Genomic DNA, 27698 nt, shown 5'->3' with positions numbered 1-27698 from the left:
CCAGACAAGGTTGCTCATCTGCCATACCAATTCGACAGACATTAAGTTTATTAACATTTCTCTCTTATTCAGGATCATTGAAAGACTCTAGAGGAAGGGGTCAAAAAGTGCTATGTTGTTTCCAGAAAGCCCAGCAAGATTTGGAGGCTCACCTCCAGCCAAGGAAGTACATGTCCATGTGGATTTTCTCGGGGGATAGGTCTGCCTTTCTCAATATTGGCAAACCTTTTGAAAGAGAAGTCCTAGAGCACACCTGGACCAGGCAATGGCTTCCTGCTAAGCCAAGGTTCCTCAGCCTTGGTCCCCAAATGTTGGACTACAATTCCCATCATCCTTGGCACTGGGCCACTGTGGCACGGGGTGATGAGAGTTGTAGTCCAACCCAAGTTTAAGAACCCCTTCCCCGAGCATTCCCTGTCCCTTGAACTCAGTGCAGGCAGCACTAAAACCATCTGTCTGCGTTAGCTCCAAGAAGCAGTAGAAAAATATGTTGAGCAAAAAACTTAGTCAATCTGGGAAACGGTTTTTGAATTGAGAACTGGGCTGGTGGCCAGCTGCCGACTGAGGTTCTGTGTATGCTGATGCTACACAGAATGTGTTGGGCAGGGGTTCTCAAACCTGGGTGATGTTGGACTACAATTCCCATCATCCCAGCCACAATGGCCAAAGGCTGGGGATGATGGGAGTTGTAGTCCAACAACTTCTGGGGAAACTGAGGTTGCAATCCTTCACATACAGCTCTCGGGGCCCTGGGCCAAGAGAGAGAGAGGCCAGATCCAGCCCGTCCAAGTTTCTGTCCAGGATCCCCTTTCTATAGGCCGATGCTTAAATGGCTGACGGAATGCCCTGAGTTACGGTCGGTATTTCTTGTTCCTTCTGTTAGCTGCCCCAAGCGTGCCCAGGGGGAGGCGTGCGATACATTCAGCTAAAACACAGATCAGTTAGACGTGTCAGTAATAAAGAGCAACGGCAGGGTCATTTTCAGTCATGTTCTGAAAGTTATCCTTCCCTTTTCTAATTTATTTATTTTTTAGTTGAGGAGGAAGATTGGAATTCTCATGATGGGCCATTTTGGAGGACTGGGGCCAGGAGCATCCCTGGAAGGTTGACAGTGATGCCTGTGAAGAGGTGAGGTAAGTAGGGATGCTCACACTGGCAAACTTGGTCCCGAGTTGAGCATGCCATCTTCGTGGGCTTCCATCTTGGTTTTCACCGGTTTCTAGGCCTTCTTTGGAGAACAAGAGGCCAGTAGGCATTGTTTAAGGAAGAGGTTCTCAAGCTTCAGTCTCCAGGTGTGGTTGGACTACAACCCCCATCACCCTCACCACAAGGCCATTGTGGTGTGCTGGACTAAGACTAGGGAGACCCGAGTTCAAATCCCCATTCAGCCATGAAACTCACTGGGTGACTCTGGGCCAGTCTTCTCTCTCTTAGCCTCAACGGGTTGTCGTGAGGATGAACATAACCATGTACACCACTCTGGACTCCTCGGAGGAAGAGCAGGATAGAAATGTAGTAATAATTATATTAATTAATTAATTTAAGTAAGTAAGTAGTCCAACAGCAGCTGGGGCCCTGGGCTTGACAACCCCTGATTTAAGGCAGTTTTGTGGCAGCAAACCATAGGTTGCCAGAAGCCAGTTGGAGACCTTTTTGAGGCGATTATTTTTCAGCACACGTAGTGCCTGGTTTGGGGGGGGAGCCGTTTCAATCGAGGCGGGGATGTCAAGTACCCGGCGAGCCACTAGGCTAAACCAGCAGTCGCAAGTCGTGCAGGCCTGGATAACAAGCAAGCAGCTCTTTACACAACGCTTCATAAATGTGTGGGATGCAGGATCTGAAGAAGTGGCAGTGGCCGCTGAACAGAGAGGGCCGAAACACAAGACTAGGCCTCGTCTCCACGAATTCTCTCGCAGTGGCTATTTGCCAGGATAGCCAAACTGAATTTCCGTGAACAGTCGGAGCATATCTCTGCACACAGGGAACCTTAACCGTAGAAGGGCTACAGCCTTCCCAGCCGGCTTGTGAGCTTCTCTCCTCTTCCCACCCGGGCCATGTGTATACCCTAGCTCTAAAACATTACGTAAAGAGGCATCAGGCTATTTCATCTGTCCCTCACTAGGCTAGCAAAAAGCTGGCAAACAACTCGGAGAACCCATCCCAAATATTGGGTGGATAAGAGCCAACCCTCTACTGCCACCCAAACGTGACTGCATCAATCCGCCACCACACTAAAGACGGGTGATTAGCCATCTTATACGACCGTGGGAGAGTATAATGCATCATCTCATTACCATGTCATCTGCATCTGGGCAAATTCATCCAGTGGTCAGCTGCCACCCTCCCCCCCCCCAGTTAACTCCCCCAAAGCCTAGATATTCTATCCCTGAAGAGTTCACTCCACCACCTCGTCCTCGAAAGGCCCCTCCCTAGGAATGTGCATGAAACTGATTTTGCATTTCGTTTCGAGCTCGAAGCGAAACGCGGGTGGCTGAAATGTTCATCAAGACAGCGGTTGAACCAGCTGTTTCAACGGAACAAAACTCGAAACCTTTTGGCCATTGGGAAACTTGAAACACCCCATTGTTACCCTTGGGTAGATTCTAGGGACACCAAGGGCAACCTATCACCCAACCCACAAAAGGGATGGACAAGCAGGTGATTTTGAATCTTTCCCCTAGACCTCTATAGGATTCTATGGAGAGTTTGGGGAAAAGGTTAAAAATTGGTTAAAAATCGCCTGCTTGCCCATTTCTTTTGTGGGCTGGGTGGTAGGTAGCACTCATCATGCCCTACCACCCAACCCTCTTTGGTGTCCCTAGGAACTAGCCATGGGGAACAACTGGATATTTCGAGTGCCTCGTTGTTCGCTATGGCTGGAACAAGCTGCACTCACAGAGTGCATGCACACAAGTTTTGCATTGCAATATGCAATGCATTTTGCATCCCTGCCTTGAAAAATACTGCAGAAGCACACAGTAAAAGAACACACATTTCGAGCACGGTCCAGAAATGGCCCAAAAAGAATCACTGACCCAGAATCCACTGCCAGCCACTGTGCCTACGCTCAGTTACAGCACTGGCACAAGTTGCTCTCTCACACACAATTAGGACTTCTTGCTTCCGAGCATTGCAACAGCTGCCACAGCAGCACTCTTACTTAGCGGCAAGCATAAGCTCCACTGGAACAACGTCTTCAGCCACATTTTGACTGAGTACATCCTGCAATGCAGAACGCAGAGCAGCGAGTGAAGCACAAGTTGGTCTCAAGGACAGACATGGAGCTCATCATAGCAATCACCAAGAAATATTACACAGAGTTGCCACTGTCCATTTCTCACCACAACACTATCTCACAAACAAAACAAACCACAGTTCACGGAAGGCAAGCACCCAAATCCTGTCAATCTGAGATCCAGCAAAACCAGATAGTTATAGAAGTAATAGCACAGCATATTATACTCATTGCTGAGAAAAGGGGAAAAAAATCACTGCTTACACTCTTATTACATATTATACTCACTGCTGACAAAATCAAGCCTACCTTCCTCCTCTCCTGAGGGATCCTCTTCAAGAGAGGCACACTATAAGGGCTCTCTCTGCCTCCCTGTCCCTACAGTTTGAAACTCCTTTCTTCTGGGATCCCCCCACCCTGCTCCCTCACCCCTGCCAATGGGGGCACAGTTGCCCATCACAACACTTGATTTGTAGGATAACAAGCCAACCAAGAAGCAAGGAGATTGCAAGCCTATCGGAAGCCAGTGCCAGAAAACCAGTCAGCAAGGGGAAAAACAGGCCTCCAAAAAGGTGCTCGAAACGTTTCGATCGAAACGGGGTTGTTCTGCTCCGAGCTCGAAAAAAGCCCTTTATTTAAAGGGTGTTGTGTTTCGAGCTTGAGACACCCAGAATGCCCCATTTCGAGTCAAAACGTTTCGACACTGAAACATCTTGCACATCCCTACTCTTCCCACTGCCACTTCTTTTGGGCTGCAGAGAGGCGCAAGGTTCTCAGCTTGGGCGAAGCGGGCTCCATCAGGCATGACTGATCTTGAGATCTTTCGTCTGGTCTTCCAGGTGCTGGATCTGCTCTTCCTGCTTCTTGTCTGGTAGGAGGACTTCCACTGTGTAGCTGATCTTCTTGGCATGGAGGTAGCTGTACGTGTTGTCAAAGCGCAGGACGTCTGCAAGGAGCAAAACAAAAACGGAGAAAGTCACATCCTGAGCAGAGATCAGGGCGGCCATATTTTGCCTTAGAGAAGACTGTCACTGAGCATGTACAGAGGTCCTGTCCCAGGGAAGTGTCTGTGAGATATTTCAAGGACAAAATTATGCCAAGGATGTTCAGAATACCTCCCCCCGCTCCCGTTGTGAATAGAATTTTCCTTTACTACAATCTCTTTGGACAGGAATGGTGTCCCCCATAGATTCTGGTCTGCCTAGACAGAGTCTTAGAGTGAAATGGGCGACATCTACACAACTTGAAAGGAAAGGCTCAGGTTTTTGCCTTGGACTGTTCGGTTCTCCTTGGGACAGGAAGCTGTTTGGATTTTCCATCTCAAGTTTCCAGTCCTCTTGAGGAGTCTCCAAGTACCAAAGAAATCCACCTAAAGAACAAACACTCTCGCTGGCGCAAGCCAAGTTTTGGATTCTTGAGTAAGTTTTGGACATAATTAGCCCACACAAAGAAAACTGCATAAAAAGCAGCATTATGCAAGATAAGTTATGAGTTCTACCCAAACCTATGCCAACAGAACGGGGCTTGTGCAGGAGATCTTCCCTCCCCACTGAGAAGGTGCTCCTGAGGGTTGGGGGGGCCCCCAAGAAGGCCATGGAAAGTATCTTCCATGGTTAAAAAGATTAAAAAATGCCTCCGCCTGATTTCTGGGGACTTCTCCGTCACTCTGCAGCTCCCTGCAACACATCCCTCATCATTTCGGGACCTCCCACCTGCCAGAGTGATTGCTCCTTGGGAAGCAGAGAAGATCTCCGGGCCAGAGCGCCCATTTGGATAGAACCCTGTATTCCTCCAGATTCACCCTGGTCGCCTAGCAAAAGCAAAGAGTGGCTGAAATGGCAACCGTGGCCTACGTACAGATTCCAGCATCGGCACAGGTGAGGGAGCCGTCTTCAGGCACCATGTGGGTGTTGTAGCGCTGGTTTGGACACACTTCCGTCATCTCCCCGGCGTGCTGACGCCCACCGACCTTGGTCTTCAGGAAGACCCCAAAGCCCACATCACCACCTTCGGACATGAACTGCCAGCTGCAGGGGAGGAGGAGGGTTGTGTGTGAACCCAAATTCACTTTGTTGTATAAAAGTAGTAGTTGTCGGTGGTGGTGGTGGGCAAGAAAATAGAACAAGCTCTTTGGAACAAGAGGGGACACACTTAAGTTTAAACCTGAACTTTTTATTGGCCTTCAGGAGAGCCCATGAAACCTATCTGTTTGGCCTGGCCTTCCAGGGTTTTTAATGTTGTAATCTGGTTTTTCCAGGGTTTTTAAACTGTTCTGTTTAATCGTTGTTGTTTTATGCTGTTTTATAATTTTTGTTTTAACTGTTGATTGATTTTAGTGGTTTTGTTTTAATTGTAAACTGCCCTGAGCCATTCTGGAAGGGCGGTATAGAAATTGAATAAGTAATAAATACAATAACATGCCATAATATGTATTTATGTTCACATTTATATCCCACTCTTCCTCCAAGGAGCCCAGGGCTATGTTTATCCCCACAGCAATCCTGTGAGGTAGGTTAGGCTGAGAGAGAAGTGACTGGCCCAAAGTCACCCAGTGAGTTTCATGACTGGACAGGAATTTGAATGCGGGTTTCCCCGGTTCGAGTCCAACATTCTTTTTTTTTTTTTTTTGCTTTAAATTTTTATTGATTTTAACAATATCTTGAACTTTGCTTTAAATTTTTATTGATTTTAACAATATCTTGAACATCTCATTACATCCAATTAAACAAAAATTGACTTCCAGCTCACCAACCAGCGCGAATCACTAACTATACAATTAACCCTTGCTATAATAATTCAAAACATATATCCTATATCTTACCAAACTCGATTTTAGTCTACTCAACCTGCTAATATGGTTTGAGTCCAACATTCTAACCACACTGGCTCCCTAGGACCGTACAAGCTGATCTTGTGGTAGCAAGCATGAGTTGTCTCCTTTGCTAAGAAGGGTCCACCCTTGGTTTGCACTTGAATGGGAGACTATATGTGAGCACTGTGAGATATTCCCCTTAGGGGATGGAGCCACTCTGGGAAGAACATCTATGTTTCAAGTTCCCACTCTGGCAGCATCTCCAAGATAGGGCTGAGAGAGATTCCTGCCTGCAACCTTGGAGAAGCTGCTGCCAGTCTGTGCAGACAATACCAAACAAGAGGGACCAAGGGTCTGACTCAGTATATGGCAGCTTCCCATGTTCCCACCTTGGCTTACCTGAGCACACAGCCCGGAAAGAGGATCTCATATTCCATCTGGTGGGAAGAGCCTCGGTTCACCACCACTGAGTTTTCGTACTGCTGCTTCACCTGGTCCCGCACGTAGTACTTCTTGGGAACTTCACCCCCATAGCAAATCTTAAAATGCAAGAACACATCAGAGTGAGGCTGCGGGCTGCTAGAAGAAGAAGTCCTATGGAATTCTCTGCCACAAGATGTGGTGACAGCCTGGATGGCCTTCAGAGGGGTTTAGATAAATTCATGGAGGACGAGTCTACCAGTGGCTACTAGTCTAGAGGTGGTGTGCCTACAGCCACCAAATCCCAGTCGCAGGGGAGCAACAGCAGCAGGAGAGAGAGCATGCCCTCACCTCTTGCCTGTGGGCTTCCCAGCGGCATCTGCTGGGCCACTGTGGGAAACAGGACGCTGGACTAGATGGGCCTTCTTGGGCCTGATCCAGCAGGGCTGTTCCGATGTTCTTAAGAAGATGGCCCACCAGCTTGCAAAAAAACCCACACCCACTCTGGACAGACAGGTATTCTAGCCACTGGGGTTTGATCCTCCAAGTGGCTCAGGTGCTGGGTGTAGTGATTGTGATTTATAATAGCATTACTTGCAGGTAAAGGTTGTGTACTCCTTGTGTGTAAAGTTGATGTGTCAATGATTGAAACTCTGAGTTGGTATAAAAGGAGAAGCTTCTTGCCGACTGCCAGCAAGTAAAGCTGATTGCTTTGTATTCTGTCTCCAGCGGAATCCGTATATTATTTCCAAAAGGGCTGGAAACGTTATAATCCTAATGGATGGAGAACTGGAGTGCCTATGGGCAAGTAGGAGGATCAATCAGGGTGAGCCATAGATACAGGTGAAACTCAGAAAATTAGAATATCGTGCAAAAGTCCATTAATTTCAGTAATGCAAATTAAAAGGTGAAACTGATATATGAGACAGACGCATTACATGCAAAGCGAGATAAGTCAAGCCTTAATTTGTTATAATTGTGATGATCATGGCGTACAGCTCATGAAAACCCCAAATCCACAATCTCAGAAAATTAGAATATTACATGGAACCAAGAAGACAAGGATTGAAGAATAGAACAATATTGGACCTCTGAAAAGTATACAGTGTACTGTGCTTGATTGGCCAGCAAACTCGCCTGACCTGACCCCATAGAGAATCTATGGGGCATTGCCAAGAGAAGGATGAGAGACATGAGACCAAACAATGCAGAATTGCTGAAGGCGGCTAATGAAGCATCCTGGTCTTCCATAATACCTCATCAGTGCCACAGGCTGATAGCATCCATGCCACGCCGCATTGAGGCAGTAATTCCTGCAAAAGGGGCCCAAACCAAGTACTGAATACATATGCATGCTTATACTTTTCAGAGGTCCGATATTGTTCTATTCTTCAATCCTTGTCTTCTTGGTTCCATGTAATATTCTAATTTTCTGAGATTGTGGATTTGGGGTTTTCATGAGCTGTAAGCCATGATCATCACAATTATAACAAATTAAGGCTTGACTTATCTCACTTTGCATGTAATGCGTCTGTCTCATATATCAGTTTCACCTTTTAATTTGCATTACTGAAATTAATGGACTTTTGCACGATATTCTAATTTTCCGAGTTTCACCTGTATGTATATGTATATGTATATGTATATGTATATTTATTATTTCTCTATGTAAACCGCCCTGAGCCATTTTTTGAAGGGTGGTATAGAAATCGAAATAATAATAATAATAATAATAATAATAATAATATCTGAAGAAAAGGAAATAAGGGAGTTAGAAATAGCCCCTAACGGCCCTCAAGTTGGTCTATGGGAGGGAATGTTCATGGGCTCACTACAGAGATAATGGAACTCAGTGGCATAGGGCAGCGGGGGAAGGAGGGTTTGAAGAAAAAGAGCAGGCCATTGCTTGAGTCAGAATTTAAGGTTTTTGAAGGTCTTGATAGAATAGTAATGCCACAGAAGTTGAGACATGGTATGTTGAATAAAATTCATGAGAGTTGTTTGGGAACTAAAGATGGTGAATATTAGCCAGGTATGTCTGCTCAGACAGGCTGATTGGTAAAGGCTTGTACAGTTTGTCAGACTTCAAGAAATAAGAAGTGTAAAGAGTCTAGAATGTTACATGAAGTACCTTTGAGACCATGGCGGCGGGCGGGGAGACGGAGGAACTGCAAAAGAGAATACCTTCTGATGGCCGTGAAGGTCCATACCTTAGTCTGGCATTTGGGGTTGCCATCGGGGTCGGTGAGGGTCCCCCCATATTCCACAGGGATCTCCTTGGGGTCAATGTGCTTTTGCAGGACTTCTTTCCAGTTACCTAGGAGAAAGCAAGAGAGTGATTTCTAGGGGTGTGCACGGGACCAGTTGGGCTGGTTCGGTTCAAATCTGGACCGGATTCGAACCACCCTGATCCGGTTCTGGGTCTGGCTACCAAACCAGGCCGATCCAGTTCTCAGGCCGGTCCGGGGGGCATACTTGTAAAGGGGAATCCCGCGAGGATTCCCCTTAACAAGTAAAAGGCATTCCCTATAGTCAGGCCCAACCTGCCCCCACCCCCCAAACCGGCCTGCAAACCATTCTTAGAAGTGGGGCTGGGCTGGTTCAAACTCTGGCTGGCCGAACCGGACCAGTTTGATTCGAACCACAGTTCGAATCAAGCCAGATTGATTCCCTATCCCTACTGATTTTTTGTGGATAGAACATCTCCCCGGTCATTACTACAGTGATGAAGAATATTAAGGTGCACCAAGCTAATCACCTCCCAAGATGATAATTTTGTTTCGCGTGTCTTCACTCAGGAAGTGCTTCACCAGGTTGTAAGCCACGGGGAAGAGCCTGGGAGCTGGAAGAGGAGAAAGAAAGACAGAAGTAGTGAGTCCAAAAGCAGGAAAAGAACTGTGTGCATTTGCTCCCGTTCAAAGCCCAGGGAACGCTCCGCTCACCTTTAATGATAAAGACGCGCTTGAGGGACTCTGGGTAGTTGTCTTCAAACATAGTAAGAAGCTGAAAGGGCAAACAAAAAGAGACTATCCAAAGTTGCATTATACTCATTCAGACCAATACTGCCTGCACTGGACAGCAGCAGCGTGGCATTTTAGGAGTCTATATAGCCCACAGTTATGCTGCAAAATGCAGGACAGAGGACCATAAAGTGTGCACAGAATTGGTGCCGGACCCACATTTGAATCGTAGGAAGCTGCCTTATACCGAGTCAGACCATTGCTGCCTGCATCTGTTGTCTACACTGACTGGCAGCAGCTCTCCAAGGTTTCTGGCTGGAGTCTCTCCCAGCCCTACCTGGAGAGGCTGCCAGGGAGTGAACCAGAGAGCTTCTGCATGCAAAATAGATGCTCAACCTCTAAGCTATGGCCCCATTCCTTAAGGGGAATATCTTACAGCGCTCAAACGTAGTCTCTCATCCAAATGCAAACCAGGGCAGACCCTGCTTAGCAAAGAGGACAGTTCATACTTGCTACCACAGATCCAGCTCTCCTCTACCAAGCGGTTTGGCATTAACATGCACAACACACACACAAACGCACACACCCCTGGTCTGGTGGTAGCCAGCATGACTTGTCCCCTTAGCTAAGCAGGGTCTGCCCTGGTTGCATATGAATGGGAGACTAGAAGTGTGAGCAGCCCTGGAAGAGATTCCCCAAGCATCTGACTCAGTATATGGCAGCTTCCTATGTTCACACTGCTTCATGGATGTAGAAAGCTAGCCTCTCAGGGAGGAGCAATTTCGCTCTGCCTTCATGGTGGCTAGAACTCTATATGCATGGACTTTCTCACACACACACACACACACACGTAGGGAGATACTCACGTGATCCCCTCCTTGTGTCCCTTAACTGGTCCACTACAGCCCCAGAAGCATTGCACTCCTGCAAGCTAAATTTGGCGGAATACCCACCAGGGGCCACAAAACCCGACGGCCTCTCACCTCTATGTAAGCTTCTACAGCCGGCTTCCACAGATGCTTAAGGCCCAGTCCTTCAAAATCATAAATCATAGTGGTGGTTTCAATCTTCCTCCCGAGCTTTAAAGAAAAGAATAAAATGAGAGAGAGAGAGAAGGAGAAAACTGAATCCCTGAACAGCCATCTGCCTGCATTCAAACTTGTTTTGTTCATTTAATGTATTTATATACCCCAAAAAAACTCATGTCTCTGGGCATTTTACAACCAAAACACAGATTAAAACATCATTAAAAAATCAAAACAATTTAAAAATGTAAAACTGATAAATTTTAAATCTATTATTAATTTTTTTAAAATAAATTTTAACAACATTAAAATAAAATAATAATTTTAAAAACTGATAAATTCTAAATGTATTACTAAATTTATCTGTTTGCTAGTTTGGGTTTTTTACGTGCTTTCTCCTTTGCCCTCCAGGGCTAATTAACCATATCAGCCTTGTGCAGAACAATGACAAACTTTCACTGTATAAGATCTTAGCAAATGTAAGAATAATCATATCAAAAACGATTCTGGATGGCAACAGGGAAAGCCGGGTTTGCCCCCACACCCTGCCCCGGCTACCACTGCTAACTGGGCAAAGAGGCACTGTTTTAAAGTTGTGACTCTCCTATATTTATCAGGGGGAGAGCAAATGGCTCTCTCCGGCCCCTTCACAGCATCCCTCCAGTGGCTGTTGCTGGTGTCTGTCTTATGTTGCTTTTTAGATTGTGAGCACTTTGGGGACAAGGGACCATCTTCTCTCTTTTTCTACATTATCTGCTTTGTGAACTTTTTTTATTGAAAAGTGGAATATAAATATTAATAAAGTCTTTCATGGTAGTCATTACGACTTTCTGTGGCAGTGATGGGAAATGGACAGTCACTCGATACTTAACAGTTTGATCACACTTGTATCTGACTCAAAGCCAAATTGGACAGGAATTGACAAACATCAGTTGAACCTCCATCTTCCATGCTGCATTCCTTGAAACACATTGGGACCTTGCTTGAATAAATAGCTATATTGTTCTTTATTTTCCTTCAAGCTCCAATTGGGACTGCAATTGCAATTTGATTTAACCCACCCACACCCACCCACCCCCAAAAAAACCAACACCCCAAACTCAAACCCAAACATATTTAAATTAGCACCTTCTTTAGTCACAATTCTCTGTTGCATGCGTGACGTTCTCCCAGGGGGTTCTCAAAAGTGGGCCTCCGGTTGTTGGACTACAACTCACATCATACCCTGCCATTATAGCAGGGGGGTAATGGGAGTTGTAGTCCATCAACATCTGAGGGCCCTTGTTTGAGAAGCCCTGGAATAATTCCCTTTTTCATTCCAGTGATTGGTCCATGAGGTAGGTTAGGCCAAGAGGCAGTGACTGGCCAAACATCACCCAGCGAGTTTCATAGAGGGGTAAGGATTTGAATTCAGACCCCCCTGAAATAGGTCAGACAGTAGGTACTAAACACTGGTATAACCCAGACAGTTGTGATAAGACTACAATAATAGCCACAAATCCTAAATTGTATGAATCAGCTCCAATACCTAACGCCTAAAACAGTTAACAAGGAAGACTAAAATAGAATAAAAACCTCAAGAAAAATTCAACCTCTTCCTTTTTTTGCAAACTTAGTATCGTCCCCCAAAACCAGACCAACTTGACATAATGAAAAACTCACAGGGCCTGGTCTGGAGCTACTGGGGACAAGGAAACATCTTATTATTTATTCGTCTATGTAAACTGCTTTGCAAACTTTTGTTGAAAAGTGGTATATAAACAGTCTTCGTCGTCGTAAAAAGGAGAAGAGTGGAGAAGAAGAAAGCACAGAACGGGAGATCTCTTGAAACAGACCCCAAATATCCAACAGAGATCGGGCTGTCCCACCTGGGACGGCCTACCGCCTTACTTTCTTGGTCTGCTCATCACACAGATCCCGTATCCTCTCACATTCCTGGAACTTTTTTTTGAGCAAATCTTGCTTGGAAGCCGAAAAGAGGATCCCTTTCGCATCCAGGGGTCCGATGATCTCGTACCAGATGGGGGCACCATCCCGGTCAAAGCCACAGTTTCCTCCACTCAGGTACTTCTCAACAATCTGCAGGGGAAGAAGCCAGAGAGAGGCATGGGTAACAACTGGGCATAAGGATGTGGGGAAATCCAGGGCAGGATCCGACCTTTGGGCGACACAAATGAATTAAGGACTCACCTCTGGGGCCTGCCATTGCTTGATCGAATCAGCGCCCATGTGTTTCCGGAACTCAACATTCTGTTTAAACACAAGCCAAAAAGGTAAGTATGTGAGAGGTGGAAACGGGTCAGTTCTTGCTTGTGTTCGTTTACGGTACGTGTTTCATTCTGATTCTCGGTTAAGGTTGATTCAGCCATTGTTTATAAACAATTTTGAGGCCACCCAAATGAATTTTATGAGAAGTATTTGATAAAGATAAATCATGAAATTGATTACCAGGAAACTTAGGACCAGCAAACAGAAGTACTTTTTCACACAACGCATAATCAACTTGTGGAATTCTCTGCCACAAGATGTGATGACAGCCAACAATCGGGATGGCTTTAAGAGGGGTTTGGATAACTGCATGGAGGAGAGGACTATCAATGGCTGCTACTTGTCGGAGGGCTATAGGCCACCTCCAGCCTCAAAGGCAGGATGCCTCTGAATACCAGTTGCGGGGGAGTAACAGCAGGAGAGACGGCATGCCCTCATCTCCTGCCTGTGGCTTCCAGCGGCATCTGGTGGGCCACTGTGTGAAACAGGATGCTGGACTGGATAGGCCTTGGGCCTGATCCAGCAGGGCTCTTTTTAGGTTCTTAGGTTTCAAGACAGGAGCAATATTTGCCAAGTTGCATTAAAACTCAACATAAATCAGGAGCAGATGAATCAACAGCCCCAGGATTTTGAGGTTTGTAAGAATTCCAAATTGGCTGGTTTCCATGTATGTATCCCAGCAATGCTGGTTGCTGGCCTATACAGAAGAATGCAACTGAAGGGATGTGTTGATCTCTTACCTTCCGGATCATGGCTTCCGATTTCTGCAGATCAAAACACCGAGCTGCAATGAAATTAATTAGGGTTAGAGATGCACATTTAAAAAAAACCAAAAACTAGGCAGAGTTTATATATATGTACCACTTGGTTGGGTGGGCCAAATTTGTACCTGTTCCTGACTATATCTCTTTGTAAGCACAGACCTCCTCCACCCAGCATTTTTGGAGAGGAGAGGGAAAGAGAGGAGAGCTGATCTTGTGGCAGCAAGCATGAACTGTCCCCTTTGCTAAGCAATGTCCACCCTGGTTTGTATCTGGATGGGACACTACATGTATGAGCACTGGAAGACCCCCCTTAGGGATGGGGCCGCTTTGCGAAGAGCACCTGTACCCTTGCATGCAGAAGGTTCCCAGTTCTCTCCCTGGCAGCATCTCCAAGATAGGGCTGAGAGAGATTCCTGCCTGCAACCTTGGAGAAGCCGCTGCCAGCCTGGGTAGGCGATACTGAGCTAGATGGACCAAGGGTCTGACTCAGTAGAAGGCAGTTTCCCATGTTCCTATCCATTGAAAAGCACTGCTGTTTAAATGGGCTGAGCTTCAAATTCCTTCCTTCCTTGCTGATAGGGTCTTGGATGAAATTCAGAAAACCAGGGTGCATTGAGAAGTCACAGCTGCATGATGCGAAGAAAGCAAGAATAGTTCTCCGCATTTGATGCAATAATCCAGGGGTGACCAAGCTGAGGCTCTGCTACTGGACTACAACTCTCATCATCCCCAGTTGTAGCTACTGGAGATGACAACAACTTTACCACAACAACATTTGGGGACTCAATGAAGTCTGGAGACCCCTGGTGTGTTGTGGCCTTATCCTGAACCAAACCCTTGTTTCATCTAGCTCAGGATGGTCTACACTGACTGGCAGCAGCTCTCCAAGGTTACAGGTGGGAGTCTTTCCCAATCCTACCTGGAGATGCTGCCAAGGATCGAACCTGGGACCTTCTGCATGCAAATCAGGTGCTTTACCACTAAGCTATGGCCCCATCCCTTAAGGGGAATGTTTTATGGCAGTGCTCACATGTAGTCACCCATCCAAATGCAAACCAGTGCAAGCCTTGCTTAGCACAGGGGACAATTCATGCTTGCTACCGCAAGCCTAGCTGTCCACCCATATGGAGTGGAGCCGAGGGCTCTCGTCTTCCCCATAGGGATGGGAAGAGAACCCTTGACTATTGCCTAACCCTCTTCCTCCAATTACAGTTCCACCTGTGCTTTTTAAAAGAAGTGTCAGATTATAAGTTCCTCCTGGGATAAAGCGAGATAGTTACAACATGCCCACAAACCAGCTGGTTGAACCTGTTGGGCCTCCAGATTTCTGTGGTTCGCTTGTCCTCGCTTTTCCTGGTTTCTCAACAGAACGTGATGATCGAGGGCGGGCAGGGCAGGCGGCTTATCCACACCTGCCACACCACAGAGGCATTTAGGATTCCAGCGCGCCCGCATCGTGCACGGCCCAACTTTAAGCCTCACAATCTCCTCTCTTCCACTGTGCGATTTGTCCGCACTCCTCTAGAGGAGCCAGGATCTAGACACTGTCCAGATGGGCAGCCTCAAGAACGAGAGTGCTGACTCTTTTTCCTAGCTTGTTTACTTTCGTAAATCTGATTAAGGATCCCATGATGGGAACATAGGAAGCTGCCATATACTGAGTCAGACCCTTGGTCCATCTCACTCAGTATTGTCTACCCAGACTGGCAGCGGCTTCTCCAAGGTTGCAGGCAGGAATCTCTCTCAGCCCTGTCTTGGAGACGCTGCCAGGGAGGGAACTTGGAACCTAGATGCTCTTCCCAGAGTGGCTCCATCTCCTAAGGGGAATCTCTTCCAGTGCTCACACATCAAGTCTCCCATTCAGATGCAACCAAGGCAGACCCTGCTTAGCTAAGGGGGAAATTCATGCTTGCTACCACAAGACCAGCTCACCTCTCCTAAGGAAAATTGCCCCCTGGGTTGGCACCCATGTTAACTGGCGGGATGAGAGTTTTCTGTCCCAATGTGTCTTTCAAGTCTGGAAGAAAACTCTGCAATTGCTAGCAGAGAGACATCGACACCCGACTCAAATATTTGTCTTTATGGGCAATCATTGACATCTGAAAATGTCAAACTCTGACTGTGACCTAGAGAACGCAACCAGGGGTGGAGCTATAGTTGGGCGGACGGGTTCAAAGAACCCGAGCCGCCCAGCACACCCCTTGCCCGCGATCCATGCTGGCAGCATTCCCAGACGGCTTGGTTGCTGGCTGGTTATTTTCTTTGTTCTCCGAGCGAGGGAGAAAACCAAGTCAACGCCCAGCCCACAACGAAGCTGGCTCGGAAATGAGCTCCGGAGAGCCGCACTGGCCCGGGGGGCGGGGGGTGCCTGGCCACACCCCCTGTGTGTGACATCACACACAGGGGGCGTGGCCAGCCCCCGGAAGGGCCTGCGCGGCCCACCCATGTTGATGTCCCCGCGGTCGTCAAAATGGGCTGGGTGTTTGTCTGCTGAGAAATGAACTCAGGAGGGTCGTGGGGGCCCTTCTGGGGGTTGGCTACCCCACTGCAGGTGACATCACACGTAGGGGGTGTGGCTGCAAGGGGCCGCCGGGGAGAGGGGTGAACACGAGCCCACTCTCTCCTACCTATGCGCCTGAACGCAACACTGGTCTAAAGCGCCCACATGTGGCGACCCTGGGCATTACCACCCCAGCGGTAAGCCTGGCCTTCAGGGGCTTGTCCAGGATGGCGAGTGCCAGAGCTCACCACCAGGGGGCACTGTCAGCCTTCATTATCACCATGCTGCAGTCAAGGTATTGCAGAGGATTCGCCACCTGGCTGGCCTGGCTTCCGTAATGCCAGGATGCACAGATCTTTCCTGAATCGAAAGGCTTTGAAATCCACCTGCCTCTCCTCGCCCTCTTTCCCCACCTCCACAGCAGTTCCACTTGCAACATCCATCCACTGGAGAGCAAGATAACAGGCTGATATCGCCGCCAGATAATATTACGTCCTATCCCTGCCTTCTGTCCCCAGAGCAAAGGAGAGCGACCTGTGATCTCGTCTCCATTGCTAAAATTGGGGCCTTATCTTGCCAATAGGCAATTGCTCCAGGGCAGAGTCTGAGTAGCAAGAGGAGGAGTCTGCAGAATCTGAAGCAGAAACCTTGAAGGGGAAGCAGATTTTGCAACCTGTCCTGGACCCTGGGCATCACAGGGGCAGCAGAGGGTGGGGTGGGGGGTGGTGGTGGTGATGGGGAGTCCTACTCAGCAGGGACTGTGGCCCGTGAGCAAGATTTATTCTAACATTCAGCCTACGGAGGATGCTTTCTTTCACCAGAAAGAGAGGAGAGAAAGAGAGGAGAGGAGAGAAAGAGAGAAGCAGATGCAGTGGAAATTAAAATGATGTGCAATGAGGCCTCTGGAGTTTAAGGAGGTAGTTTCTTTTTTAAAAAAAATACAGAAGAGGAAAAGGAAGAAAGAGAGCAGGGTGTAATGATGTACACTCGGACCAGGAAGACCCGCGTTCAGATCGCCATTTATTATTTATTTATTACATTTATGCAGACACCCCTCACCAACCGCGAGGATTCCGTTCCAGGAAAACCTCATGGATGGCAAATTCGCAGTTGGCAAGCCACTGAAATGGCAAACAGGAGGTTAGAGGAATTGCAGTCACGAAAAGACAGCAAAATACAGTTAAGTATAGAAAGAAGCCTCCCCCAAATCACCATGAGTCAGGAAGAGGAGTGAAGGGGAACCCCCAAAATCACCCCATGACCTCCCAAAATCATTCCCAAACCCCTGCAAATCACCCCTGAGCCCCAAAGATCATGACCCCCCCCCAAAGAATTACAAAGATATCTCGCCAAACTGTGGATACTCAGGTTGTGGTTGGTGAGACTTCCCTGTTGGAAATTTTGTTGATGCTGCCATGATCACGGTGCTGTGCAGCTTTCCTTTAACCTCCTCAGGGGCACACAGCTGGGCTGAACTCTGGAGAACCATCCTACTTGGACAAAGACCTTTTCCAGTACTTTGGCTGGTTCGCATTCCTACACAAGCGCTCTGTAAACAGAGCAATTCCAGGCTGATATCGCAAAGGGGAGGCTGATAGGGAGAGATAGGCAGGATAACGCAGAAGCAACCCGGGGGGTGGGGGGGGGGCTTTGTCTTTCATAACAGGACTGACTGCTGGGTTTTTTCACTGCCCAGAACCTGCTTGCTTATACAGGACTTTCTGCCCCCTTTTCTTTCTGTTTGGCAAAGTCCAAAAACCAGATCCTGTGCCAGGCATAAGAACGACTCATACTCAGCACAACGTGTTCATATCAGTGCAGATCTGAGCCATATCCCAAGGGCACCAGGTTAGGAAGCATCCAGGGTCCATTCTGAGAGGTTCCCAGAGCAGTCCAGAGTGCTAAGCACTCTGCATTTAAAAAGCCAAGCCATTCTAAGCAGAATGAATGCAGAATGCGGGGCCAAAACTTTCTGCCTTTAAAAAAAACCAAAAAACCATGACGATTCTTACCTGGGACCCCCATCACAACCCCTCAATGTGCTGTGAATTTGGTTTTTATCCGACTGTCAGCACAGGAGTTACAAAGGGAGTTAGCCTATATTTTAGGCCCATTCACACGTTATGTTCAACGCTTGTACGAGATGACCCCCCCCCCAATATTTAGCAGGGAAGAATAGGGTGGGGAGGGGGTCTTCCTCTTGAATTTAGGGAAATATGATAAAACGGCTTTCAGGATTCTCTCTACAACCTGGGCAGAAAAGACAACAAAAAGCCATCAAGACAGAAAAGAGCCCCAGGCAAGTTTTGCCTTATCTCGACAAACCTCTAAATTAAGAAAATTGCACTACCTAAGGAAGGCTGGAACAGCTAATTGACTCTAGTTCCATTGAGAAATGAAGGTGGTGTTGCAGGCATGAAGGCAGTGTGGGAAACTGGGAAATCCTACTTGTGTGTTGCAGCTAAATCTGACACACACAATCACACACATAGCGCTGACCTAGGCAGGCACCTAGGATGTGGCTACTGGAAGAAAGCCTGTCCCCGCACAGAGCCACAGTTGGGATTGGGCCCTTCCTTTCTTACCTCGTAGCCATTTCAAGATGTAATAGTCATCCTGGTCGGGAAGGACCGGTAGGATGTCCTGGATATTCTCACGAAACTGTGGAGAGAGAGGGAGGGAGGGAAAGAGTGATGAAACTGGGGAGTGGAATGAAGCCCGACAACTGGAAGCTGGACGTGTGGACTGAAGTCAATGAAGCCAAGGTGTCCCAAATCTCAGCTCAATGGCGGAACTGACCTACCAAGCCCACCTAGCCAAAGGGCTGGTTCAACTCAACTGTGCAAAGGCAGCATCTGTTTTAGAGTCTTTTTAGTTAGGAACATAGAAAGCTGCTTTCTACTGAGTCAGATCGTTGGTCCATCTAGCTCAGTATTGTCTTCACCGACTGGCAGCGGCTTCTCCCAGGTTGCAGGCAGGAGTCTCTCTCCCAGCCCTATCTTGTTGGAGATGCTGCCAGGGAGGAGAATTGGGACCTAGATGCTCTTCCCAGAGCAGCTCCATCCCCCGAGGGGAATATCTTCCAGGGCTCACACTTCTAGTCTCCCATTCATATGCAACCAGGGCAGACCCTGCTTAGCTAAGGGGACAAGTCATGCTTGCGCCCACCAGACCAGCTCTCCCCTCCAACTTGCTGTTCCAACCGATTCCACCATTCCCTTTTTAATGATTGCTGCTTGTTTTTGTCTCCCATGGAAACGGCACATCTTTTTACACGAGCCCTGAATATCTGCCATGCTCTAGGACGGAGGCTTCCCCATTGCATCGGGAACTCATCATCCCTGGTCCATTTGGCCAGCTTCCCACTCGGCCTCGTGAAGGGCAAAGATCTCCCGACTGCTCAAGGTCCTCACCTCCTTAATGAAGCTGAATAGATTGCGTGATTCAACCCTGGGTGTCATTAAAGCAAGGATCAGCCACCTGTGCTTTCAAGAGCCAGGACCAGGCAGTTGCTCAGAGGGCAGGAGCAGCAGCGCAGCAGGTCCCCCAAACCCTCCTTGGGATTAGGACACCGGGGAGGGCTGCATTTCTCAGAGTTGCCACTCTGCTCTACCGTCCACCCCTCCCGCAACAAGGCGTTTCACTAGGACGGTGATCCGACGTTAGGTGCAGCTCGACTAATCCGCCAGGCGGTGTGGAAAGGTCAATAACCTGCCCTAGATTCCTTGAAGCTGGGGAGGAGGGGGGAGAAGAATCTTCCATCTCCAGGCAAATACTGTCTGCTCGGGCTGGCAGCAGCTCTCCAAGGTTTCAGAGAGGAGTCCTTCCCAGCCCTACCTGGAGATGCTGCCAGAAATTGAACGCGGGTCCACCTTCTGCATGCAAAGGAGATGCAAAAGCAGCAGAGGAGAGCTGGTCTGGTGGTAGCAAGCATGACTTCTCCCCTTAGCTAGGCAGGGTCCACCCTGGTTTGCATTTGGATGGGAGACTAGAAGTGTGAGCACTGGAAGAGATTCCCCTCAGGGGATGGAGCCGCTCTGGGAAGAGCAAAAGGTTCCCAGTTCCCTCCCTGGCAGCATCTCCAAGAAAGGGCTGAGAGAGAGTCCTGCCTGCAACCTGGGAGAAGCTGCTGCCAGTCTGTGCAGACAATGCTGAGCTAGATGGACCAAGAGTCTGACTCATTATATATATATTATAATATGCGAAGGAACTGAATACATAAAATAAGTATACAAATATACCCCACACCCCCAAACAACCCTATCACAATTTGTGATGATGCCCTTCTATAGATAAGAGTACTTAGCTATTCAAATAGATGCCATATCCTTGCAGATTTTACTAGCTGCCGGGCAAAACTTAGCAACTGATTAAGACATTTTATTGTCGCGATCTGAAAGAAGGTAAAGGGTATAAAATTCATCTGAACAACCCAAGGCGTTTTCTAGAAATGGAGTTATAGAGGAATACAATGGATATTTATATACTGCTTTTCAACAAAAGCTCCCAAAGCGGTGAGCATAGGTATAAATAAATAATAATAAATGGCTCCCTGTCCCCAAAGGGCTCACAATCTGAAAAAGAAACACAAGGTAGACCCCAGCCGTAGCCATTGGAGAGATGCTGTGCTGGGGACGGATAGGGCCAGTTGCTCTCCCCCTGCTCAATAAACAGAATCACCACTTTTAAAAGGTGCCTCTTGGCTCAGTGAGCAGCAGACACTATGGATATACACACTACAGATATCCCTATAGAAGCTACAATAAAGTAACATGTGGGCCGTTCTAATAGCTCCCAATTTGCAAGGACAGAAACGTTCATCAAACGGAACTGTATTAAATCTACTTTCATTACTAGCTGCATATTGTGGACTATGCTGTGGATACCCATTTCCTATGAATTGTCCATCAATGAACCATTTCCTTTTGGAACCTCAATACAATTCTGGATATTGACCAGATTGGACTTTGGACATATCCCACTAATAACTATAGGACTCTACCACATAGGAAGTTGGTACGATTTTATGATCTTTTAAACCAATTACTTTTTGATGTTTAATGCAGCCTGTTTTATGCTTTTTAACCACTGTTTTTTAAAATAGTTTATAATACATGTGCCATTGTAAAATTGCGAATGTAGGTATATTATTGTATTTATATAGTAATCGCACTGGATCCTTTGCAGCTTGTCATCCTTTGTTTGAATCCAGTCACACTGGTTTGTGCTGCTGGTCTGTAAAAAAGTTATGCATTCAGCTAATTTACTCCTCTGCGGCTTCTTGGTATGGTTATTTTGTGCATGTATTTTTGAACCTTTTTAGTTAGATCTCTGTTTTTTATTTGCCAGCGTAATATTTTAATTGTGTCATTTTTATAGTCTTCTTTTAATTTTTCTATGCCTTGGGATTGTTTTAATGAAAGGTGATATACAAATTTAACAACCAATCAATCAATTTAGGTGGGGGGATTGCACCGACCCCATTTGGTATCTGTAATTCTTTGGGAAGTATGGCTTTATTTTGCAGAAAGAATGCAAACAAACAAGTTCTTCAAAACAAACAAAATAAGAACCACAATTAGCCCAAGATGATCTACTGAAGGGATGGCCAACCCGAGGCTCCGCAGGTGCGGTTGGACTACAACTCCCATCACCCCCTGCTTGGAGGGATGATGGGAGTTGTAGTCCAACAGTGCCTGCAGAGCCTTGGGTTGGCCAACCCCCCACCCCCACCCCGCATGATCTCTTGAGTCTGTGGCCAAGGCAAGATGGGAATCGGGCTCTGCTCTTTGATGGCTGATGCTCTTTGCCAGGTCATTCTCTCCCAGGAAGAGGCCCTGGCAAGATGAATGCAGCACAGGGAGGCTCTTCCGGAGGCCTCGACCCACTTTTATAACATGGAGGGGACTCCATCCATCCCACTGGCTTCCCCAGCAACCCAGGCCAATGGATGTTCTGCTTTGTAAGCCTTTCCTGCCAGCAGTCTCCAGGCAACCAGTTCCCTGGGCAACTGGTGGCCCTCTTAAGGGCTCTTCTTCTCTCAGACACCCCCCGAGAGACACCCCCGGCAGGCAAGGCAAATGACAGGTTGCAAAGGGAGACGGGGCTGGCAGTTGCTTCTCCCCTGGGCAGGAGTTTATAGACGCCCCCTTGTGCAATCGCTTGGTCTGTTCATTTCTGCACTTGCTCCAAGTTTCAGAGAAAGAACTATTCCTGCTTTGCATGTGCTTCAACTTGCTCATTGAAGCTCTCTCGCTCTCGCTCTACATGTGAGACGTGTGCTGCTGGCGGGCCACAGGGCAGCAGCTGGCCTACAGAACAAGTGGCGAGAGTGGGGGGAAAGGCCAGCAAGGAGGATGGAGAGAAGAGGGCCGAATGGTCTTTGCAACTGGCGACTGCCTAGAATGAATCGCTTGCTCTCTTTTCTGCTCTCCTTCCCTCTTTCTTCAGCTCTCTCCCTCCAGCCCCTTCCTGCTCTCAAAGGGCCCGCAAACAAATCTGTCACACTACACAATGCACAGTGGCCGACATTCGTTTACGGCGGGTGGTCGACATTCGTGTGATTGGATGAAGCCGAGTCCAGGTGGGGATCTCGGATTCATCTCAGGCCATAAACCACCTTGGTGTGGGTTTATGGCCTCGGGTTTATATTTCCCAGCAGTAATGGGGTTCCGCCACACAGCAGTCCTATCGTCACTAGATTGGACACATGTCCTATCACGACCTTCTAGACGGAAAAATGAGGTGCTCCTTAATTTTTTTCCAGAAGTTGAGAGGTACATCCTCAAAGAAGTTGAGAAACACTGGTTTAAGCCTTCTGAGGAGGTCTTAGGGACATAGGAAGTTGCCATCGGTCAGACCCTTGGTCTATCCAGCTCAGTATTGTCTACCCGGACTGGCAGCGGCTTCTCCAAGGTTGCAGGCAGGAGACTCTCTCAGCCCTTTCTGGTGATGCTGCCAGGAAAGGAACCTGGAACTTTCTGCATGAGAGCAGGCAAGGGCTCTTCCCAGAAAGGCCCCATCCCCTGAGGGAAATATCTTACAGTACTCACACACTTAGTCTCCCATCCAAATGCAAGCCCTGCTTAGTAAAGGTGACACGTCATACTTGCTACTGCAAGACCAGCTCTCCTCCCCGGCACCCTACATAGGAAAACAGGAAGCTGCCATATACTGAATCAGACCCTTGGTCCATCTAGCTCAGTATTGTCCTCACAGACTGGCAGCGGCTTCTGCAAGGTTGCAGGCAGGAGACTCTCTCAGCCCTCTCTTGGAGATGCTGCCAGAGAAGAAACTTGGAGCCTAGATGCTCTTCCCAGAGCGGCTCCATCATCCCGAGGGGAACCTCTTCCAGTGCTCACACTTCTAGTCTCCCTTTCATATACAAACCAGGGTGGACCCTGCTTAGCAAAGGGGACAGGTCATGCTTGCTACCACCAGGCCAGCTCTCCTCTCCTTGTCTGGTTCCATATTTAGCGTTAATGTTGCTGTATGTCTCTTGGGGTGCTCAAAAACACTTTTATTAAACGGGCGTGTTTGCACAACACTGTCAGCAACACACGCACCTCCGTTCTCCAGGGAATCTGTTGGTCTCTCCCTCTCCTTTTCCCTCTGTGCCAGAGCAAGTGCTGGAGGGATGGAAGAAAGGGATCCTTTCTTCTTGGGAAAGGTCTGGCCTGTTGCCCCCATTCCCATCATCCCACTGGCACTCTGCCCCATAAGCAGCCCCCAGGCAAACTCCAATGGGAAGGTCTCCCTGGCAAGCATGAAAAGACTCTCCTGTTCCTCCTGATGAAATGCACAAGAGCACAAGCACTTCTCGAACTGGAAACTAAGCATGCAGAATTGGGCAACCAAGACGGCCTGGAGTACCTTCCTGATGAGGCAAGGCTGCAACACCTGGGGCTTTTTAGTTTGGGAAAGAGGCAATTATGGGGAGACCCGATAGCGGCGTATAAAATTATGCATGGGGTGGAGAGAGAGATACAGACATTATTCTCCCTCTCTCACAACACTAGAACCCTTGAAACGGATGGCCAGGAAATTTAGGACCCGACAAAAAGAAGGACCTTTTCACACCGCACACTATTAACCTACGGAACTCTCTGCCACAGGATGTGGTGATGGCCACCAGCTTGGCTTTAAATAGACAAATGCATGGAGGTCAGGTCCATCAATGGCTGCTAGTATTGGCCACTTCCCAGGCTCAGAGGCAGGATGCCTCCAAATTCCAGTTGCAGGGGAGCAACAGCAGGAGAGAGGGTGTGCCTTCACCTCTTGTCTGTGGGCTTCCCAGAGGCCCCTGGTAGGCCACTGTGGGAAGCAGGGTGCTGGACAAATAGGCTTTGGGCCTGATCCAGTAAGTCGCTTCTTATGTGCTTATGCTTGTGGTCATTCAGACCCCCAGGAAACAGCACTCCGTGCAAACTCATTTCACGGGGATTTGCACTGAAGATCTTGTGGTAACAAGCATGAATTGTTTCTTTTGCTAAGCAGGGTCTGCCCTGGTTTGCATATGAATGGGAGACTTGGTGAGTGAGCCCTGTAAGATATTCCCCTCCGGGGATGGAGCTGCTCTGGGAAGAGCATCTAGGTTCCAAGTTCCCTCCCTGGCAGCATCTCCAAGGTAGGGCTGAGAGAGATTCCTGCCTGCAACCTTGGAGAAGCCGTTGCCAGTCTGTGAAGACAATACTGAGCTAGATGGCAGCTTCCTATGTAATATTAGGAACTGCTGCCTGATTATTGGAACACCATTTTAGGGGAATCAAACTTCTTAAAATTGAACGTTCCAGCCACAACGTAAGAGGAGCCTTGCTCCATCATCATGTAGGCCCATCTAGTCTATCACCCTGTTTCCCACAGTAGCCCACCAGATGTGTCGAGGAAGCCCCTGAGCAGGAGATAGAGGCATGCCCCCTCTCCTGCCATTGTGTCCCTGAAGCTGGAGGTAGCATACAGTCATCTAAACTACTGATGGACTTGTTCTCCATGAAATCCTCATATAAAGCCATCTAAGCTGGTGGCCGTCTTGTGGCAGACAGTTCCGTAGATTAATTATGTGCTGTGTGAGCACCGAGTCACATTCCGATGATATGGTACATTTCATTGTTTAGGGACCCCTTTCGAGACTGAAAGAAGAGATATAATTCTTTTTTAATGAATAAATATGTAGAGATGACTGTCTTTCCAAGTAGTCACACACAGTGCAAGTCAAACAGTAAATATTGCCTATGGAACTCACTGCTACAAGGTGTAGCGAGGGGCAGTAGGTGAAGTGGCTTTAAAATTAAAAAAAGGTTAAATACATTCATTGAGGATAGGTCTATTTAGCCTGGAGAGCTAAATGAAACCTCCATATTCAGAGGCAGTATACCTCCAAGTTGCAGGTGCTTGAGAGCAAACAGAGAGCATGGCTGTTGCCTTCCTGACCTGCTTTGAGTTTCCAGGAAGCATGGCGAAATAGAAATCTGGATTAGTCAGACCTTTGCTGACGAAACGTTCTCATCTCTCGAGTAAATTGCCCCGCGGTGATTCTCTTTCTCCTCTGCCAAGATGGAAGCTGATAACAGAAAGTCAGCATAGGAACATGGGAAGCTGACATCCAGAATAGGCATGTGGGAAGCTGCCACCCACCGAGTCAGACCCTTGGTCCATCGAGCTCAGCATTTCCTACTCTGACTGGCAGCAGCTTTTCCAAGTTTTCAGGCAGGAGTCTTTCTCAGCCCTAACTGGGGATGCTGCCAGGGAGTGACCCGAGGATCTTCTGTATATAAAGCAGATACTCTAGCCCTGTCCCTAAAGAGAAAGCTGCTGTCTACTGAGTCAGGCCCTTGTTCCATCTTGCTCAGAATTGTCTACACTGACTGGCAGCAATTCTCCCGGGCTTCAGGCAGGAGTTCTTCCTAGTTCTACTTGAAGATGCTGTCAAAGACTGAACTGGGGACTTCCTGCAAAACAGCGGCTCTACCCCTGAGCTCCTGTACCACCCTCAGTTCAGCTCTCATTCATGAACTCCCACAACCTGATCTCTCAACTGGGCCTCCCTCCTGCACGTTGCAGACGGTGTTCTCGCGCCTGCCTTGCAGGGCTGTTGTGAAGGAGGCCCATGTGAGAATGATCCAGAGCATTTCTCACACAGTTTTCTGATCTTTTGCACGCTTATTATCCTTCAGGCTGCAATCCTCCTCTTTTTAATTATGCTTTTCGTTTTCTAGGATTTAAAAAGTGTATTCAGTGGTTGGTTGAGACCCCAAGCCATTTTCAAGCAAAACAAGAAAGAAAGAAAAAGAGGCCAGAGAGTCTTGGAGGGTTGCCAACTTATGAGGTGGCCTCTGAGGCTCTGCCTCTCCCAGCAGCCTAATCTGCAACAGCAACGGGCAAGGGAGAAGATTTTTCTCCCTCTCTCTCTCTCTGCCTTGAAGTGGGCTCTTCCATTTCAGCTATGCTTCTGCTATAGTGCATGTATTCACCACAGACAGATCTTTCTCTCTCTAGACAAATTATCTCCCTTGCCCGCAGCTGCCGATTAGGTCCCTGGGGAACACACAGCAGCAGGGGCCACACGGTAAGCTGGCAACTCCCCCCTTGAGATGCGTGTTTTCACTACTTGAGATACAGTGTAAATAAGTTTCTCTGTAGCAAACTATAGAAATAAATGGAATAAAAAGAACTTTATTTTTGGTCAGTAAAATAAAACAAAAAAATTAAAGACAATTCGCCTTCCCAGTTGCCGCAGATCTGGCTACTGGGGAAAGCACAGGTTCAGGGACCACTGCACAAAACCTTCCAGGGTTTTTAAACTGTTGTAAACAGTTTTAAATGGTTGCCCTGGTTTTCCCGGGTTGTTGGTTTTTTGTTTTTTTTAACCGTTTGAATGTTTAATTGGTTTTATTCTGTTTTTATAGTTTTGATTTTAATGGTTAACTGGTGCTTAATCGTTTGTCTTCTGTCGTAAACCGCCCTGAGCCATTTGGGAAGGGCGGTATATAAATCGAATAAATAAACAAAAATAAAGCAAAATAAAATAAAATAGGCAACCCCCACTTGCACCGCTGTGTTCACTCTAGAGAAATTATTTCTTTGTCGATCAATCACTTCTCTTGCCAATTGCTGCAGAGCTTCTGGGAAAGGCACAGAGGCCATCTGCATAAGTTGGCAACCAACCCCACCACCCCCGCAAGCTGCTGCGTTCACTCTAGAACTGAAACCCTCTCTTTGTAGACCAGTCATCCCCTTGCCAATTGCAGCAGCTCCGGCCGCAGGGGAAAGGCACAGGCGGCGCTCCATCAGTTGGCAACCCACTCGCGCTCCCTGTGCCCGCTAGCGCAAGACTCTCAGACGTACGCCCGCCGCCCCTTGGCTTGCTTCTGAGTAAATGTGCACGCGGGATCGGACTGCAGAGGGCTTTGGAGGGCGATATGGGGGGCAGGGGGGGGGGGCTGCGGGATCCCCAGAAGCTGCTCACCTTGGCCAGCGCCGCCTCCTGCTTGGCGCTCAGATCCCCGACGTGGCCACTCATCCTGCCTGCCGGTCGCTCCTTCTCCGGCCCGTGCGCGCAGCGGCCGCTCCACCGGCTTTTTCTACCTGGCAGGCGCCGCGCGGGCGGGCAACAACGGAGCTCCAGGGACTTTCTCAGAGCCAGCCCCCCCTGCCCCCGCCCCCGCCCCCGCCCGGCCCGTCTGGCAAGCCACGCCTTGGGGCTCTTAAAGGGGCGA

At 48.1% G+C, this 27698-nt stretch overlaps 1 protein-coding gene and 1 long non-coding RNA gene across 2 annotated transcripts; one reads left to right on the top strand and one right to left on the bottom strand.

The window, feature by feature from the left end:
* Window positions 1–10: 10 nt before the first annotated feature.
* On the bottom strand, window positions 11–27603 carry SEC14L2 (SEC14 like lipid binding 2). The gene is made up of 12 exons (XM_053279484.1): window positions 27449–27603; window positions 18570–18645; window positions 13461–13504; window positions 12643–12702; window positions 12343–12531; window positions 10411–10506; window positions 9410–9470; window positions 9226–9309; window positions 8678–8784; window positions 6447–6586; window positions 5093–5262; window positions 11–4181 (listed from the first exon to the last, which is right to left on the bottom strand). Exons 1-12 carry the CDS (start codon window positions 27500–27502, stop codon window positions 4033–4035), a joined length of 1230 nt encoding a protein of 409 aa, XP_053135459.1. The 5' UTR covers window positions 27503–27603; the 3' UTR covers window positions 11–4032.
* On the top strand, window positions 4018–5661 carry LOC128337889 (uncharacterized). Its single transcript, XR_008312463.1, has 2 exons — window positions 4018–4653; window positions 4908–5661. It is a non-coding gene; the product is annotated as an uncharacterized LOC128337889 (long non-coding RNA).
* Window positions 27604–27698: the final 95 nt, after the last annotated feature.

The sequence above is a fragment of the Hemicordylus capensis genome, chromosome 15 (genome assembly GCF_027244095.1).
Source record: "Hemicordylus capensis ecotype Gifberg chromosome 15, rHemCap1.1.pri, whole genome shotgun sequence".
NCBI lineage: Eukaryota > Metazoa > Chordata > Lepidosauria > Squamata > Cordylidae > Hemicordylus > Hemicordylus capensis.
Note: the sequence above shows the minus strand (reverse complement) of the source record. Positions and strands in the feature narration are given on the sequence as shown.

Bases quoted from the DNA above. Each gene is read 5' to 3' on its own strand.
- SEC14L2 (XM_053279484.1), bottom strand. From the start codon at position 27,502: ATGAGTGGCCACGTCGGGGATCTGAGCGCCAAGCAGGAGGCGGCGCTG. The intron at 12,703-13,460 runs GTAAGAGATCAA...GTGTTTAAACAG, and splicing joins CGGAAGCCATGATCCGGAAG to AATGTTGAGTTCCGGAAACA. The intron at 9,310-9,409 runs GTGAGCGGAGCG...CTCCTCTTCCAG, and splicing joins GCGCGTCTTTATCATTAAAG to CTCCCAGGCTCTTCCCCGTG.